We start from the raw sequence: 19,227 nt of genomic DNA on the forward strand, positions 1-19,227 counted from the left end.
CACTCAGACTCTACATTTCTCGTACGGCGCCCCTGCGCCGTTCTGATGTGCTCTTTGTCCTTGTCGCTGGCCAGCGTAAAGGGTCGCAGGCTTCCAAGTCAACCTTGGCTCGGTGGATCAAGGAACCGATTCTTGAAGCCTACCGTTCTTCTGGGCTTCCGGTCCCTTCAGGGCTGAAAGCCCATTCTACCAGAGCCGTGGGTGCGTCCTGGGCATTGCGGCACCAGGCTACGGCTCAGCAGGTGTGTCAGGCGGCTACCTGGTCGAGTCTGCACACTTTCACGAAACACTATCAGGTGCATACCTATGCTTCGGCAGATGCCAGCCTAGGTAGGCGAGTCCTTCAGGCGGCGGTTGCCCACCTGTAGGAAGGGGCCGTTTTACGGCTCTTTTTATCGAGGTATTCTTTTACCCACCCAGGGACTGCTTTTGGACGTCCCAATTGTCTGGGTCTCCCAATGGAGCGACAAAGAAGAAGGGAATTTTGTTTACTTACCGTAAATTCCTTTTCTTCAGCGCTCTATTGGGAGACCCAGACGATTGGGGTATAGCTACTGCCCTCTGGAGGCCACACAAAGCACTACATTAAAAGTGCAAGGCCCCTCCCCCTCTGGCTATACCCCCCCGTGGTATCACGGGTTCTCCAGTTTTAGCTTTGTGTGCGAAGGAGGTCAGACATTCCATGCATAGCTCCACAGATTTTAGTCAGCAGTAGCTGCTGACTATTTCGGATGGAAGAAAAGAGGACACATATAGTGTCCCCAGCATGCTCCCTTCTCACCCCTGGATGGTGTTGTAAGGTTGAGGTACCTATTGCTGGTACAGGGCTGGAGCCTGACATGCTGTTTTCCTTCCACATCCCCTTGTAGGGCTCTGTGGAAGTGGGATCCTGCCGGCCTCTCAGCTCTGACGCCGGGCTCCATCCACAGACCCATAGCACCTGATGGATTCGGAGCAGGAGTACGATCAGGGACAGGCCCTGCATCATACAGGTACTCTGTGTCCCCGGCAGGCACAGACACACTCCGGGCTGGCTGGGTGTTGTAGTGCGCCGGGGACCGCAACGTGGAGTTGGTGTCCCTACAGATTACTGGGGGACTTTTTTTTTTTTTTTTTTTTTTTTTTGTGTATGGGAACGCAGCGCCGACCCCCTCTGGACCGGGCGGCGCTGCTGTGACTTGTGGTGCGCCGGGGATCCGCCGTCCGCGCTTTTACGGCGGCGGCGGTTATAAATTTAGTCCCCGGCTTTTTGGGCCTAGGACGCCGGCAGCTCCGATTCGTTCCCGCCCCCACCCTGTCATTCAGGGTAGGGGAGAGACGCTGTTCGCTAGCAGCGACGAGGGCTGGAGCCTGATTTACATGCTCCAGCCCTCTCACTTGGCACAGAGGGAAGCAGGCTTCCCGCTCTTGGCCAGGAACGCCCAGGGCCCGCCCCCCTTCCTCTCTCGAGACGCCGGCAGCCATTACATGCATGCCTGGCTGGAGGAAGGACGCAAGGCTCTGGGAGACCTGGACTAGGGGCTATCTGGCGACCACACACCCGCTTTTTTAAGCGGGCGGTAAGCGATTTTTCTGTGCTGGTCCCTCTAGTGCCTCACGGTGTATCGGTGTACTGTGTACAGATATATAGATATTGTATTTCTTGCACTGTGAGGTCGCTTCTGGCTGCATATCCCAGATCGCTCTGTGGAAGCAGCAACATGTCATCCTCAAAACGCAAGGCGGCCAAGGCAAAAAGGGCTGTGTATACTGCGTGTGCTGCATGTGGGGCTAATCTACCAGCAGGCTCCGATGACCCCCATTGTGTGCAATGCTCCGACCCGGTGCTGCTTCGCCAGCCGGAGTCAGGAGAGGTAGTGACCCAGGCTGAGACGCTTGTAAGTTCTGCCCCGGTGACAGGGACAGACTTTGCAGTTTTTGCAGATAATATGTCTGTGTCTATGGCAAAAATCCTTGAAACCTTGCAATCTATGCATGGGGCTCAGTCTCTGGGCACGGCGAGGCCTCTGTCCTCAGGTCCCCCTTACTTGGAATGTATCCAGCCCACAGGGGGGTCCCCGGCTTCACAGGCCGAGGATTATGACTCAGATGATGGCCCCAGCCACCCTAAGCGAGCTCGCTGGGAAAGACCCTCGACGTCTTCACACTGCTCAGGGTCTCAGCGCAATCAGTCTCCCTGTGATGTGTCTGATGAGAGTGATCAGGAATCCACTCCTGGAACCCCTCTCAACCTGGATACCCCGGATGGGGATGCCATGGTAAACGACCTTATCTCAGCCATCAATAGGCTGTTGGATATTTCTCCCCCAGCCCCTTCAGCAGAAGAGGCGGCTGCGGAGCAGGAGAAGTTTCGTTTCCTTTATCCCAAGCGTAAATTGAGTGCTTTGTTAGATCACTCTGACTTCAGAGAATCAATCCAGAAGCACGACGCTCACCCAGAAAGGCGTTTCTCTAAACGATCTAAAGATACGCGTTTCCCTTTCCCCCCTGAGGTGGTCAAGCGCTGGACACAGTGTCCAAAGGTAGACCCCCCGATTTCCAAACTTGCAGCTAGATCCATAGTTGCAGTGGAGGATGGCGCTTCACTTAAAGATGCCAATGACAGACAGATGGACCTTTGGTTAAAATCTGTCTATGAAGCTATCGGCGCGTCGTTTGCTCCGGCATTCGCAGCCGTATGGGCACTCCAGGCTATTTCAGCTGGCTTAGCAAAAGTGGATGCTATCATGCATCCAGCAGTGCCGCAAGTGGCGCACCTTACCACGCAGATGTCGGCGTTTGCGTCTTACGCTATCAATGCGGTCCTAGAATCTACCAGTCGCACCTCAATGGCGTCCGCCAATTCGGTAGTTTTGCGCAGAGCCTTGTGGTTAAAGGACTGGAAAGTAGATGCTGGTTCCAAAAAATGTTTAACCAGTTTGCCTTTGTCTAGAGATAGACTGTTTGGCGAGCCATTGGCTGACATCATTAAGCAGTCCAAGGGTAAAGACTCCTCTTTACCACAACCCAGAACATCCAAACCTCAGCAGAAAAAGTGGCAGCAGAGGTTTCAGTCCTTTCGAGGTTCGGGCAAGACACCATTTACCTCGTCCAAAGGGACTCAGAGGACGCAAAGAAACTCAGATTCGTGGCGGACTCACACACGCCCCAAGAAAGCAAATGGAGGTACCGCTTCCAAAGCGGCTACCTCATGACTTCCAGCCCCCCCCCTCCGCATCGCCGGTCGGGGGCAGGCTCTCCCGCTTTTCCGGCATTTGGATGTCACAGGTCAAAGACCGGTGGGTGACGGACATTTTGTCTCGCGGGTACAGAATCGAGTTCAATTCTCGTCCTCCAGCTCGGTTCTTCAGAACCTCCCCACATCCAGACCGAGCAGATGCTCTGCTGCAGGCGGTGGATTCCCTAAAAGCGGAAGGAGTGGTGATCCCAGTCCCTCCTCAGGAACAAGGGCAAGGGTTTTACTCCAATCTCTTTGTGGTTCCAAAAAAGGACGGCTCGTTCCGTCCTGTTCTGGACCTAAAACGGCTCAACAAACATGTGCACGCCAGGAGGTTCCGGATGGAAACCCTCCGCTCTGTCATTGCCTCAATGTCCAGAGGAGACTTCCTTGCCTCAATAGACATCAAAGATGCTTATCTCCACGTGCCAATTGCTACAGAACATCAACGTTTTCTACGTTTTGTGATAGGAGACGACCATTTTCAGTTCGTAGCTCTTCCATTTGGTCTGGCGACAGCCCCACGGGTCTTCACCAAGGTCATGGCGGCGGTGGTAGCAGTCTTGCACTCTCAGGGACACTCGGTGATCCCTTACCTAGACGACTTATTGGTCAAAGCTCCCTCTCAGGAGGCATGTCAGCACAGCCTGAATGCTACGCTGGAGACTCTACAGTCTTTCGGATGGATCATCAACTTTCCAAAGTCGATCCTATCACCGACTCAGTCACTAACGTATCTTGGCATGGAGTTTCATACTCTAGCAGCGATAGTGAAGCTGCCGCTGAACAAGCAGCGGTCACTACAGACAGGGGTGCAATCTCTCCTTCAGGGTCAGTCGCACCCCTTAAGGCGCCTCATGCACTTCCTCGGGAAGATGGTGGCAGCCATGGAAGCAGTTCCCTTTGCGCAGTTTCATCTGCGCCCACTTCAATGGGACATTCTCCGCCAATGGGACGGGAAGTCAACGTCCCTGGACAGGAAAGTCTCGCTTTCCCAGACGGCCAAGGACTCTCTACAATGGTGGCTCCTTCCCACCTCATTATCTCGGGGAAGATCCTTCCTGCCCCCATCCTGGGCAGTAGTCACGACAGATGCGAGTCTGTCGGGGTGGGGAGCAGTGTTTCTCCACCACAGGGCTCAGGGGACGTGGACTCCGCAGGAGTCCACCCTTCAGATCAATGTTCTGGAAATCAGAGCAGTGTATCTTGCCCTACTAGCCTTCCAGCAGTGGCTGGAAGGAAAGCAGATCCGAATCCAATCGGACAACTCCACAGCGGTGGCATACATCAACCACCAAGGAGGGACGCGCAGTCGGCAAGCCTTCCAAGAAGTCCGGCGCATTCTAATGTGGGTGGAGGACAGAGCATCCACCATATCCGCGGTTCACATCCCAGGCGTAGAAAACTGGGAAGCAGACTTCCTCAGTCGCCAGGGCATGGACGCAGGGGAATGGTCCCTTCACCCGGACGTGTTTCAGGAAATCTGTCGCCGCTGGGGAGTGCCGGACGTCGATCTAATGGCATCCCGGCACAACAACAAGGTCCCGGCATTCATGGCGAGGTCGCGCGATCAAAGAGCTCTGGCGGCAGACGCCTTGGTTCAAGATTGGTCGCAGTTTCAGCTCCCTTACGTGTTTCCGCCTCTGGCGCTCTTGCCCAGAGTGCTACGCAAGATCAGATCCGAGTGCAGCCGCATCATACTCGTCGCTCCAAACTGGCCGAGGAGGTCGTGGTATCCGGATCTGTGGCATCTCACGATCGGTCGACCGTGGTCACTGCCAGACCGACCAGACTTACTGTCCCAAGGGCCGTTTTTCCATCAGAATTCTGCGGCCCTGAACCTGACTGTGTGGCCATTGAGTCCTGGATCCTAGCATCTGCAGGATTATCTCAAGGAGTGGTTGCCACAATGAGACAAGCTAGGAAGTCCACTTCTGCTAAGATCTACCACAGAACGTGGAAGATTTTCTTATCCTGGTGCTCGGCCCAGGGAGTGTCTCCCTGGCCATTTGCATTACCCAAGTTTCTTTCCTTCCTGCAATCGGGGTTAGAAAAGGGCTTGTCGCTCAGCTCCCTTAAAGGGCAAGTTTCGGCACTATCCGTGTTTTTTCAGAAGCGTCTAGCACGTCTTCCTAAGGTGCGCACGTTCCTGCAGGGGGTCTGTCATATTGTGCCCCCGTACAAGCGACCGTTAGATCCATGGGATCTGAACAGGGTACTAGTTGCTCTCCAGAAGCCGCCCTTCGAGCCTCTGAAGGAAGTTTCCTTTTCTCGGCTGTCGCAGAAAGTGGCGTTTCTTGTTGCGATCACATCGCTTCGGCGAGTGTCTGAGCTGGCAGCTCTGTCATCCAAGGCTCCCTTCCTGGTGTTCCACCAGGACAAGGTTGTGCTGCGCCCCATTCCGGAGTTTCTTCCTAAGGTCGTATCCTCTTTTCATCTTAATCAGGATATTTCCTTGCCTTCTTTTTGCCCTCATCCGGTTCACCGGTATGAAAAGGACTTACGTTTGCTAGATCTGGTGAGAGCACTCAGAATCTACATTTCCCGCACGGCGCCCATACGCCGTGCCGATGCACTTTTCGTCCTTGTCGCTGGTCCGCGCAAGGGGTTGCAGGCTTCTAAAGCCACCCTGGCTCGATGGATCAAAGAACCAATTCTAGAGGCCTACCGTTCTGCGGGGCTTCCGGTTCCTTCAGGGCTAAAAGCCCACTCAACCAGAGCCGTGGGTGCGTCCTGGGCATTACGTCACCAGGCTTCGGCTCAACAGGTGTGCCAGGCAGCTACCTGGTCCAGTCTGCACACTTTCACCAAGCATTATCAGGTGCATACCTACGCTTCGGCGGATGCCAGCTTAGGTAGAAGAGTCCTGCAGGCGGCAGTGACACCCCCGTAGGGGAGGGCTGTTTTGCAGCTCTAACATGAGGTATTTATTTACCCACCCAGGGACAGCTTTTGGACGTCCCAATCGTCTGGGTCTCCCAATAGAGCGCTGAAGAAGAAGGGAATTTTGTTACTTACCGTAAATTCCTTTTCTTCTAGCTCTTATTGGGAGACCCAGCACCCGCCCTGTTGTCCTTCGGGATGTTTTTTTTTTTGTGGTTTGCGGGTACACATGTTGTTCATGTTGAACGGTTTTTCAGTTCTCCGATGTTATTCGGAGTTAATTTGTTTAAACCAGTTATTGGCTTCCTCCTTCTTGCTTTGGCACTAAAACTGGAGAACCCGTGATACCACGGGGGGGTATAGCCAGAGGGGGAGGGGCCTTGCACTTTTAATGTAGTGCTTTGTGTGGCCTCCAGAGGGCAGTAGCTATACCCCAATCGTCTGGGTCTCCCAATAAGAGCTAGAAGAAAAGGAATTTACGGTAAGTAACAAAATTCCCTTCTTCTTCTAGCTCCTATTGGGAGACCCAGCACCCGCCCCTGTTCCCTTCGGGCTGTTGTTCTTGTGTGTACACATGTTGTTCATGTTGAATTGTTCCTTGGTTCATAGTTTCAGTTCTCCGAACATCCTTCGGATTGAATTTACCTTAGACCAATTTATAAGTTTCCTCCTTCCTGCTTTGGCACCAAAACTGATGGGCCCGTGATGCACGGGAGGGTGTATAGGCAGAGGGGAGGGGTTACACTTTTTAAAGTGTAATACTTTGTGTGGCCTCCGGAGGCAGAAGCTATACACCCAATTGTCTGGGTCTCCCAATAGGAGCTAGAAGAAAAGGAATTTACGGTAAGTAAACAAAATTCCCTTCATTCCTATATGTTATATAGAGTTATTACACACAGAGGGATCTATTCCTATATATTATATAGAAACATTACACACAGAGGGATCTATTCCTATATATTATATAGAGTCATTGCACACAGAAGGATCTATTTCAAGTGTTTATTTCTGGTAATGTTGATGATTATGGCTTACAGCCAATGAAAATCCAAAAGTAATTATCTTTTAATGACTCTATATAATATATAGGAATAGATCCCTTTGTGTTTAATGACTCTATATAACATATAGGAATAGATCCCTCTGTGCGTAATGACTCTATATAATGTATAGGAATAGATCCCTCTGTGTTTAATGACACTATATAATATATAGGAATAGATCCCTCTGTGTGTAATAACTCTATATAATATATAGGAATATATCCTTCTGTGTGTAATGACTCTATATAATATATAGGAATAGACCCCTTTGTGTGTAATGACTCTATATAATATATAGGAATAGATCCCTCTGTGTGTAATGACTCTATATAATATATAGGAATAGATCCCTCTGTGTGTAATGACTCTATATAATATATAGGAATAGATTCCTCTGTGTGTAATGACTCTATATAATATATAGGAATAGATCCCTCTGTGTGTAATGACTCTATATAATATATACTGTAGGAATAGATCCCTCTGTGTGTAATGACTCTATATAATATATAGGAATAGATCCCTCTGTGTGTAATGACTATATAATATATAGGAATAGATCCCTCTGTGTGTAATGACTCTATATAATATATACTGTAGGAATAGATCCCTCTGTGTGTAATGACTCTATATAATATATAGGAATAGATCCCTCTGTGTGTAATGACTCTATATAATATATACTGAATAGGATAACTGAAGTGAGCACTAATATATATATATATATATTATGAGTGCAAGCCAAAAAATACATACTATATAAGAATAATGCTGCACATCAAACTTAGATAATGGTATAATGCCTCAAGCATATGGAAAAATATTGGAAAATTCAATGATAAATGCTACTTGCTAATTTGAACATGTGAATAATGAATTGCATACCTGCCATGAATATAAGGAAAAATGAGATATTTAGCAATCGCATTGATCAATGTAACTGAGCCCCAAGACCTCGTCAAGGTATATCTCTATATTGGGGTCCCTAGCTCTGTGACCCTAACTGTGTGTCATCTCATTGCAATTAAAAACTGCTGTGGGTGGAGAGGGGTAACTAAGGACTTTCTTATATAGGAGATGGAAAAAACATGGCCGAAAGGGGCGGAGCTGTGTTCACATTCAGAAAAAAACTACATATAACTCATTTCTTCGGCGCTCCATTGGGAGACCCAGACGATTGGGTGTATAGCTACTGCCTCCGGAGGCCACACAAAGCATTACACTAAAAAGTGTAAGGCCCCTCCCCTTCTGGCTATACACCCCCCGTGGGATCACGGGCTGCTCAGTTTTCAAGCTTTGTGCGAAGGAGGTCAGACATCCACGCATAGCTCCACTGTTTAGTCAGCAGCAGCTGCTGACTATGTCGGATGGAAGAAAAGAGGGCCCATACTAGGGCCCCCAGCATGCTCCCTTCTCACCCCACTCTGTGTCGGCGGTGTTTGTTAAGGTTGAGGTACCCATTGCGGGTACGGAGGCTGGAGCCCACATGCTGCTTTCCTTCCCCATCCCCCTGAAGGGCTCTGGGGAAGTGGGATCTTACCGGCCTCCAGACTCTGAGGCCGGGCTCCATCCACAGACCCGGAGATCCTGCTGGATACGGAGCTGAGTGCCGTCAGGGACAAGGCCCTGCAACATTCAGGTACTCTGTGTCCCCGTACAGACAGGCACAGACACACGCCAGAGTTGCTGGGTGTGCTAGTGCGCCGGGGACAGTAGCGCTGCGCGCCTGGGTCTTATTCACTACAGCTTAGCTGAGTGACTTTCTGTGTTGGGAACTACCGCGCCGACCGCCCCTGGAGCGGCGGCGCGGCTGAGACTTGTAGTGCGCCGGGGACTCGCGCTGACCGTGCTTTTACGACGGCAGCGCTCATAAATCTAGTCCCCGGCTTTTGCGGCCTAGCTCCATTTCGTTCCCGCCCCCAACCCTGTCAATCACGGAAGGGGAGAGACGCTGTACGATAGTCGGCGCCGAGGGCTGGAGTCTTATTTACATACTCCAGCCCCCTCACTGGGCACAGTGGGACGCCAGTTTCCCGCACTTTGTCTGAACACGCCCACGGACCGTCCCTCTTCATAGGACGCCGGCAGCCATTCCTGCATGCAGTCTGAGCTGGAGAACGGACATAGCCCTGGGAGACCCAGACAAGGGATTCTGGCGACCACACACCCGCTGTTAAGCGGGCGGTAAGCAGCACAAAAGTGCTGACCCCACTAGTGCCACAGTGTTATTTAGTGTACTTTTTGTCTGTACCTATATATTGCACTGTACGGTCGCTTCTTGGCTTATACCCTATTGCTCTGAGGAGACAACAGCATGTCATCCGCAAAAAGCAAGGGTGCCAAGGCACAGGCTTTATATCCTGCTTGTACCGCATGTGGGGCTGATCTACCGGCAGGTTCCACTGACCCCCATTGTGTGCAATGTTCGGTCCCTGTGCCACTTCGTCAGCCGGAGTCTATGGTGGTAGTGGCCCAGGCAGAGACGCCTGTGAACCCTGCCCCAGTGACGGGGACAGAGTTTGCAGTTTTTGCTGATAAGATGACTGTGACTATGTCAAAAATTCTTGAAACTTTGCAGTCCAGGCCGGTCACTCAGACCATGGACACTGTTGATGCAATGTTCCCCGGTCCCCCTCAGTTGGAACTAGTCCATGCTACAAGGGGGTCTCAGGCATCACAGGCTGAAGGCTCTGACTCGGACGACAGTCCCAGGCAGCCTAAGCGAGCTCGCTGGGAAAGACCCTCGACGTCATCACACTGGTCAGGGTCTCAGCGAGAGGCTTCTCTGTATGATGAGGCAGAGGTAGCTGATCAGGAACCTAATCCTGAGACCGCTCTCAATCTAGATACCCCTGATGGTGACGCTATGGTAAATGATCTTATAGCGGCCATCAATAGACTGTTGGATATTTCTCCCCCAGCCCCTTCAGCAGAAGAGGCAGCTGCACAGCAGGAGAAATTCCATTTCAGGTATCCCAAGCGTAAATTGAGTACTTTTCTGGACCACTCTGACTTCAGAGAAGCAGTCCAGAAACACCATACTTATCCAGACAAGCGTTTCTCCAAACGTCTTAAGGATACACGTTATCCCTTTCCCCCTGACGTGGTCAAACGCTGGACCCAGTGTCCAAAAGTGGACCCCCCAATCTCCAGGCTTGCGGCTAGGTCCATAGTTGCAGTGGAAGATGGGGCTTCACTAAAAGATGCCAATGACAGACAGATGGACCTTTGGTTGAAATCTGTCTATGAAGCTATCGGCGCGTCGTTTGCTCCAGCATTCGCGGCCGTGTGGGCACTCCAAGCTATTTCAGCTGGTCTGGAGCAGGTGGACTCTCTCATACGTCCATCAGTGCCGCAAGTGGCGTCCTTAACCTCGCAAATGTCTGCGTTTGCGACTTACGCTATCAATGCGGTCCTGGACTCTACGAGCCGTACCTCAATGGCGTCCGCCAACTCTGTGGTTTTGCGCAGAGCCTTGTGGTTAAAGGAATGGAAAGCAGATTCTGCTTCCAAAAAATGCTTAACCAGTTTGCCATTATCTGGAGACAGACTGTTTGGTGAGCAATTGGCTGAAATTATTAAACAGTCCAAGGGTAAGGATTCTTCCTTACCCCAGCCCAGATCAAGCAAACCTCAACAGAGGAGAGGACAGTCGAGGTTTCGGTCCTTTCGAGGCTCGGGCAGGGCCCAATTCTCCTCGTCCAAGGGGACTCAGAAGGAGCAGAGGAGCTCAGATTCCTGGCGGGCTCACTCACGCCCAAAGAAAGCAACCGGAGGAACCGCTTCCAAGGCGGCTGCCTCATGACTTTCGGCCTCCTCCCTCCGCATCATCGGTCGGTGGCAGACTCTCCCGCTTTTGCGACATTTGGCTGCCACAGGTCAAGGACCGGTGGGTAACAGACGTTTTGTCTCACGGGTACAGGATAGAGTTCAGTTCTCGTCCTCCGCCTCGGTTCTTCAGAACTTCCCCACATCCCGACCGAACCGATGCCCTTCTGCAGGCGGTATGCTCTCTAAGGGCAGAAGGAGTGGTGATCCCTGTTCCTCTTCAGGAACGAGGTCAAGGTTTTTACTCCAATCTGTTTGTGGTGCCAAAAAAGGACGGCTCGTTCCGTCCTGTTCTGGACCTAAAACTGCTCAACAAGCACGTAAAAACCAGGCGGTTCCGGATGGAATCCCTCCGCTCCGTCATTGCCTCAATGTCTCAAGCAGATTTTCTAGCATCAATAGACATCAAAGATGCTTATCTCCACGTGCCGATTGCTCCAGAGCACCAGCGTTTTCTACGCTTCGTGATAGAAGACGACCATCTTCAGTTCGTAGCCCTGCCCTTCGGTCTGGCGACAGCCCCACGGGTTTTCACCAAGGTCATGGCAGCAGTGGTAGCAGTCTTGCACTCTCAGGGACACTCGGTGATCCCTTACTTAGACGATCTACTTGTCAAAGCACCCTCTCAAGAGGCATGCCAACACAGCCTAAACATTGCGCTGGAGACTCTCCAGACTTTTGGGTGGATCATCAACTTTTCAAAGTCAAACCTGTCACCGACCCAATCACTGACATACCTTGGCATGGAGTTTCATACTCTCTCAGCGGTAGTGAAGCTTCCGCTGGACAAGCAGCGGTCACTACAGACAGGGGTGCGGTTTCTCCTTCAAGGTCAATCGCACCCCTTAAGACGCCTCATGCACTTCCTGGGGAAGATGGTGGCAGCAATGGAGGCAGTCCCGTTTGCCCAGTTTCATCTGCGCCCACTTCAATGGGACATTCTCCGCCAATGGGACGGGAGGTCGACGTCCTTAGACAAGAAAGTCCTCCTCTCCCAGACGGCCAAGGACTCGCTTCAGTGGTGGCTTCTTCCCACCTCATTATCACAGGGAAGGTCCTTCCTACCCCCTTCCTGGGCGGTGGTCACGACAGACGCGAGTCTGTCAGGGTGGGGAGCAGTTTTTCTCCACCACAGGGCTCAGGGTACGTGGACTCAGCAGGAGTCCACTCTTCAGATCAATGTTCTGGAAATCAGGGCAGTGTATCTGGCCCTACTGGCCTTCCAACAGTGGCTGGAAGGAAAGCAGATCCGAATTCAGTCGGACAACTCAACAGCGGTGGCATACATCAACCACCAAGGCGGGACACGCAGTCGGCAAGCCTTCCAGGAAGTCCGGCGGATTCTACTGTGGGTGGAAGCCACGGCCTCCACCATATCCGCAGTTCACATCCCGGGCGTAGAAAACTGGGAAGCAGACTTTCTCAGTCGCCAGGGTATGGATGCAGGGGAATGGTCCCTTCACCCGGACGTGTTTCAGGAAATCTGTCGCCGCTGGGGAATGCCGGACGTCGACCTAATGGCGTCTCGGCACAACAACAAGGTTCCAGCCTTCATGGCGCGGTCTCGCGATCAAAGAGCTCTGGCGGCAGACGCCTTAGTGCAGGATTGGTCGCAGTTCCAGCTGCCCTATGTGCTTCCACCTCTGGCACTCTTGCCCAGAGTGCTACGCAAGATCAGGTCCGATTGCCGCCGCGTCATACTCGTCGCCCCAGACTGGCCGAGGAGGTCGTGGTACCCGGATCTGTGGCATCTCACGGTCGGACAACCGTGGGCGCTGCCAGATCGACCAGACTTGCTGTCACAAGGGCCGTTTTTCCATCTGAATTCTTCGGCCCTGAACCTGACTGTGTGGCCATTGAGTCCTGGATCCTAGCGTCTTCAGGGTTATCTCAAGGTGTTGTTGCCACCATGAGACAAGCTAGGAAGCCCACGTCTGCTAAGATCTACCACAGAACGTGGAAGATATTCTTATCCTGGTGCTCTGCTCAGGGAGTTTCTCCCTGGCCATTTGCATTGCCTACGTTTCTTTCCTTCCTGCAGTCTGGGTTGGAAAAAGGTTTGTCGCTCGGCTCCCTTAAAGGGCAAGTCTCAGCGCTATCGGTATTTTTTCAAAAGCGTCTAGCACGACTTCCTCAGGTACGCACGTTCCTGCAGGGGGTTCGTCACATCGTCCCTCCGTACAAACGGCCGTTAGACCCATGGGATCTGAACAGGGTACTAGTTGCTCTCCAGAAGCCGCCCTTCGAGCCTCTGAGGGATGTTTCACTTTCTCGACTCTCACAGAAAGTGGCCTTTCTGGTAGCGGTCACGTCTCTTCGGAGGGTGTCCGAACTGGCAGCGCTGTCATCTAAAGCCCCCTTCCTGGTGTTTCACCAGGACAAGGTAGTGCTGCGCCCGATCCCGGAGTTTCTCCCTAAGGTGGTATCCTCCTTTCATCTCAATCAGGATATCTCCTTACCTTCTCTTTGTACTCATCCAGTTCATCGGTATGAAAAGGATTTGCATTTGTTAGATCTGGTGAGAGCACTCAGAATCTACATTTCCCGCACGGCGCCCCTGCGCCGCTCGGATGCACTCTTTGTCCTTGTCGCTGGTCAGCGCAAAGGGTCGCAGGCTTCCAAATCCACCCTGGCTCGATGGATCAAGGAACCTATCCTTGAAGCCTACCGTTCTGCCGGGCTTCCGGTTCCTTCAGGGCTGAAGGCCCATTCTACCAGAGCCGTGGGTGCGTCCTGGGCATTACGACACCAGGCTACGGCTCAACAGGTGTGCCAGGCAGCTACCTGGTCGAGTCTGCACACTTTCATCAAACATTATCAGGTGCATACCTATGCTTCGGCGGACGCCAGCCTAGGTAGAAGAGTCCTGCAGGCGGCGGTTGCCTCCATGTAGGGAAGGGCTGTTTTACGGCCCTAACTTGAGGTATTAATTTACCCACCCAGGGACTGCTTTTGGACGTCCCAATCGTCTGGGTCTCCCAATGGAGCGCCGAAGAAGAAGGGAATTTTGTTACTTACCGTAAATTCCTTTTCTTCTAGCTCCAATTGGGAGACCCAGCACCCGCCCTGTTTCTTTCGGGATTTTTGGTTTTTTCGGGTACACATGTTGTTCATGTTGAACGGTTTTCAGTTCTCCGATGTTCTTCGGATTGAATTTGTTTAAACCAGTTATTGGCTTTCCTCCTTCTTGCTTTGGCACTAAAACTGAGCAGCCCGTGATCCCACGGGGGGTGTATAGCCAGAAGGGGAGGGGCCTTACACTTTTTAGTGTAATGCTTTGTGTGGCCTCCGGAGGCAGTAGCTATACACCCAATCGTCTGGGTCTCCCAATTGGAGCTAGAAGAAAAGGAATTTATGGTAAGTAACAAAATTCCCTTCTTTTCATTGTATATTCCAATATTATCTAAGTTTGATGTGCAGCCTTCTCCTTATATATAGTATATATAATATATACTGTAGGAATAGATCCCTCTGTGTGTAATGACTCTATATAATATGTGCGTTTCCCTTTTTGTATTGAATTACTGAAATAAATTAACTTTTTGATGATATTCTAATTTACTGAGATGCCCTTGTACTGAGTGTTCCCGATATACGGCAGGTCTAGCTGAAGATGTTCTTGCTGGTTCAGTTAGAAAAGTGTCAGGACACGCAGAGCATCGCAGCTACTATAGAAAGGAGTCAGGACACACAGAGCATCGCAGCTACTATAGAAAGGAGTCAGGACACGCAGAGCATCGCAGCTACTATAGAAAGGAGTCAGGACACACAGAGCATCGCAGCTACTATAGAAAGGAGTCAGGACATGCAGAGCATCGCAGCTACTATAGAAAGGAGTCAGGACACGCAGAGCATCGCAGCTACTATAGAAAGGAGTCAGGACACACAGAGCATCGCAGCTACTATAGAAAGGAGTCAGCTAGGGACAAACCTAATTATTTGTAGTGTCGGGGTCACTTTCAACATTACGTGCGTCGTCTGCTGCTCATTTACTGTGAAACTATATTGACTTTTTTTTTTTTTAATTACAGGGATTTTTTCAAACCATTCTGATGACCGGCTCCGCAGCCGCTACGGTGGTCGCTTGGCTCCCCATTAACCGGACAGCCGCCTACCTGATGGCCCCCGCCGTGGCTTGGCTGACGCTGGAAACAGCCTTGTGCTATCGGTTTTGGAGGGACAACATAGACAAGGACAAATAAAAGATGTTCGGAGTTCCACCATCATTTTCCGACAAGACAATCTTACACTGTATTAAAGGGGTTCAGGAGATTCCTATTGAAGTGAACGGCAGCGCTAGTATATGGGACTGGGATTGATAAACAGCTCATTGCTGGGGGTCCGACCTGTACAACCATTTATTCATTGCACCCCCATCTTGTACTGAAAGCACACTTTTAATTTAATTTTGCACTAATTGAGTTACATTATTAAAGTAAAAGTTAAATGCTCTTTATAATAATAGAGGATATTTTCCTTAAAATGCGTGACCATTTCAAGTTCTTCCCAATTACCCAGCAGGAGGTTATTAGCCTTGTCTGCCATATTGGAGGTACAGTGGAGCCACCCCCATTCCCCGTTTCTCAGAGCTGACCGACCCCGATCCCCGTCTCTCAGTGCTGGCCGCCCCCGATCCCTGCTCTTAGGGCTGGCCGCCCCCTTTCCCCGTCTCTCAGGGCTGACCAACCCCGGTCCCCGTCTCTCAGAGCTGAACGTCCCCGCCTCTCAGGGCTGGCCGACCCCGGTCCCCGTCTCTCAGAGCTGGCACCCCCCGGTCCCTGTCTCTCAGAGCTGGCCACCCCCGGTCCCCTCCTCTCAGAGCTGGCCTCTCCCGGTCCCCATATCTCAAAGCTGGCCACTCCCGGTCCAATCCTCTCAGGGCTGGCCGCCCCAGTCCCCGTCTCTCAAAGCTGGCCGCCATCGGTCCCTGCCTCTCAGAGCTGGCCACTCCCTGGTCCTTGTCTCTCAGGGCTGGCCGCCCCCGGTCCCTGCCCCTCAGAGCTGGACGCCCCCGGTCCTCTCTTCTCAGGGCTTGCCGCCCCCAGTCCCCTCTTCTCAGGGCTTGCCGCCCCCGGTCCCCTCTTCTCAGGGCTTGCCGCCCCCAGTCCCCTCTTCTCAGGGCTTGCCGCCCCCGGTCCCCTCTTCTCAGGGCTTGCCGCCCCCGGTCCCCTCTTCTCAGGGCTTGCCGCCCCCGGTCCCCTCTTCTCAGGGCTTGCCACCCCCAGTCCCCTCTTCTCAGGGCCTGCCGCCCCCGGTCCCCTCTTCTCAGGGCTTGCCACCCCCAGTCCCCTCTTCTCAGGGCCTGCCGCCCCCGGTCCCCTCTTCCCAGGGCTTGCCGCCCCCAGTCCCCTCCTCTCAGGGCTGGCCGTGCACATTAGATATTTATCTACCGACCCAGCTTATCTTATTAGTATGTCATGAAAATTGACATCGAGCCCTATACACCTCAGATAATGAGCCAGTTGGCTGAGTGTGAATGTGTTTCCAGTGGGGAGAGTGGAGTAAGCCTCTGTCACAGACCTCTGGCAGTGACCTAGCTCTCCTTGGAAGAAGTCGATTCCTAAAAAGTCTTTCGGAACTCAGAAAGCACCAACTGGTCCTGATTAGACTGGAGGATTGAGCCCACATTAATCTATGGCAATGTATAGAAGCCTGGCTTCTCACAGTATACCCAGCACCTCTGTAGATTACAGCCTAAAGCCCCTTTCATGTGACGGTGAAATGCAGTCCATGCCCTTATCCAAATACTTACAGTTAGGTCCAGAAATATTTGGACAGTGACACAAGTTTTGTTACTTTAGCTGTTTACAAAAACATGTTCAGAAATACAATTATATATATAATATGGGCTGAAAGTGCACACTCCCAGCTGCAATATGAGAGTTTTCACATCCAAATCGGAGAAAGGGTTTAGGAATCATAGCTCTGTAATGCATAGCCTCCTCTTTTTCAAGGGACAAAAAGTAATTGGACAAGGGACTCTAAGGGCTGCAATTAACTCTGAAGGCGTCTCCCTCGTTAACCTGTAATCAATGAAGTAGTTAAAAGGTCTGGGGTTGATTACAGGTGTGTGGTTTTGCATTTGGAAGCTGTTGCTGTGACCAGACAACATGCGGTCTAAGGAACTCTCAATTGAGGTGAAGCAGAACATCCTGAGGCTGAAAAAAAAGAAAAAAACCATCAGAGAGATAGCAGACATGCTTGGAGTAGCAAAATCAACAGTCGGGTACATTCTGAGAAAAAAGGAATTGACTGGTGAGCTTGGGAACTCAAAAAGGCCTGGGCGTCCACGGATGACAACAGTGGTGGATGATCGCCGCATACTTTCTTTGGTGAAGAAGAACCCGTTCACAACATCAACTGAAGTCCAGAACACTCTCAGTGAAGTAGGTGTATCTGTCTCTAAGTCAACAGTAAAGAGAAGACTCCATGAAAGTAAATACAAAGGGTTCACATCTAGATGCAAACCATTCATCAATTCCAAAAATAGACAGGCCAGAGTTAAATTTGCTGAAAAACACCTCATGAAGCCAGCTCAGTTCTGGAAAAGTATTCTATGGACAGATGAGACAAAGATCAACCTGTACCAGAATGATGGGAAGAAAAAAGTTTGGAGAAGAAAGGGAACGGCACATGATCCAAGGCACACCACATCCTCTGTAAAACATGGTGGAGGCAACGTGATGGCATGGGCATGCATGGCTTTCAATGGCACTGGGTCACTTGTGTTTATTGATGACATAACAGCAGACAAGAGTAGCCGGATGAATTCTGAAGTGTACCGGGATATACTTTCAGCCCAGATTCAGCCAAATGCCGCAAAGTTGATCGGACGGCGCTTCATAGTACAGATGGACAATGACCCCAAGCATACAGCCAAAGCTACCCAGGAGTTCATGAGTGCAAAAAAGTGGAACATTATGCAATGGCCAAGTCAATCACCAGATCTTAACCCAATTGAGCATGCATTTCACTTGCTCAAATCCAGACTTAAGACGGAAAGACCCACAAACAAGCAAGACCTGAAGGCTGCGGCTGTAAAGGCCTGGCAAAGCATTAAGAAGGAGGAAACCCAGCGTTTGGTGATGTCCATGGGTTCCAGACTTAAGGCAGTGATTGCCTCCAAAGGATTCGCAACAAAATATTGAAAATAAAAATATTTTGTTTGGGTTTGGTTTATTTGTCCAATTACTTTTGACCTCCTAAAATGTGGAGTGTTTGTAAAGAAATGTGACAATTCCTACAATTTCTATCAGAGATTTTTGTTCAAACCTTCAAATTACACGTTACAATCTGCACTTGAATTCTGTTGTAGAGGTTTCATTTCAAATCCAATGTGGTGGCATGCAGAGCCCAACTCGCCAAAATTGTGTCACTGGCCAAAGATTTCTGGACCTAACTTTATAGTGGGCCGGCTGTAATGCCTCAGCGGTTAATCCAGATTTTCGGTTCCGAACATAAACCCCATTTCACAGACGTGTGAAACTGGCCAAAAGCTGGCTATGACCATACCATGCCTATAGGCCAAATAAGCCTTCAATTATTGCTCCTATATCCACCATGCACATGAACGTTCGGCTAAACGGCAAGTGGAAAGTCAGCCCATTGGACACCTCTCAAGAAATAGGTATGGCGATTACATCCCAACAATCTTCCCGACAGATGAGTCTGTAGGCCCTCACACCCTAGAATGTCAAACAGCCCTATACGAAAGTGTCCAGCCACTTAGCTAATGTCTATGATACCTTTTAAATCTGCGCAGAAGCTGCTGTAAGCACAGGGAGCAAAAACTATGCAAACGTTTCTTTGAAAACTGAATGACCATATTCCTGTCGTTACAGCGCCATGTCGGCGGCACTCGGCTTACTCTACGTAGAAATTATTTTTACAGATGAGGATGACTCGAGGAGATCGATTGTAAAAAAACAAAAACAATGAATGAAATAACCATGTAACCTTTATTTTTCTGGAGTATAACAAAAGTGACAAGCCTGGGTAAATGTGAAGAGACAATATTTGTGCAGAGGATGATCCCCTAACATTGCTTACACCACCGGGGCTTCCCGTTCTGAACCCAGGGACATGCAACCGAGAACTTTTTATGGGATTTTGAGGTTGAAGGGGTGGTTCACCCATATTTTTTATTGTCTAGATCAATATTATATTGAGAAACAATGTTTCTCTCAAATACCTTGTGTTGGCAATAATACCTGTGAGAGGCGCTATTGTGGACCGCTGTTCCCCGTCCAGTGACGT

The 19,227-nt window shown here is 50.8% G+C and overlaps 1 protein-coding gene across 2 annotated transcripts in view; it reads left to right on the top strand.

Moving 5' to 3' along the window:
* The window catches only part of LOC142301139 (translocator protein-like), a 33,859-nt gene extending 18,460 nt beyond the window's left edge, over nt 1-15,399 (top strand). For both annotated transcript variants that reach the window (XM_075342160.1, XM_075342159.1), the window contains exon 4: nt 15,003-15,399. In XM_075342160.1, the coding sequence (XP_075198275.1) occupies nt 15,003-15,173 (171 nt within the window). In that variant the 3' untranslated portion in view covers nt 15,174-15,399. The remainder of the gene's footprint in view (nt 1-15,002) is intronic.
* The last annotated feature ends 3,828 nt before the right edge of the window (nt 15,400-19,227 follow it).

This window comes from Anomaloglossus baeobatrachus, chromosome 4, assembly GCF_048569485.1.
Source record: "Anomaloglossus baeobatrachus isolate aAnoBae1 chromosome 4, aAnoBae1.hap1, whole genome shotgun sequence".
In the NCBI taxonomy this organism is placed as follows: Eukaryota; Metazoa; Chordata; class Amphibia; order Anura; family Aromobatidae; genus Anomaloglossus; species Anomaloglossus baeobatrachus.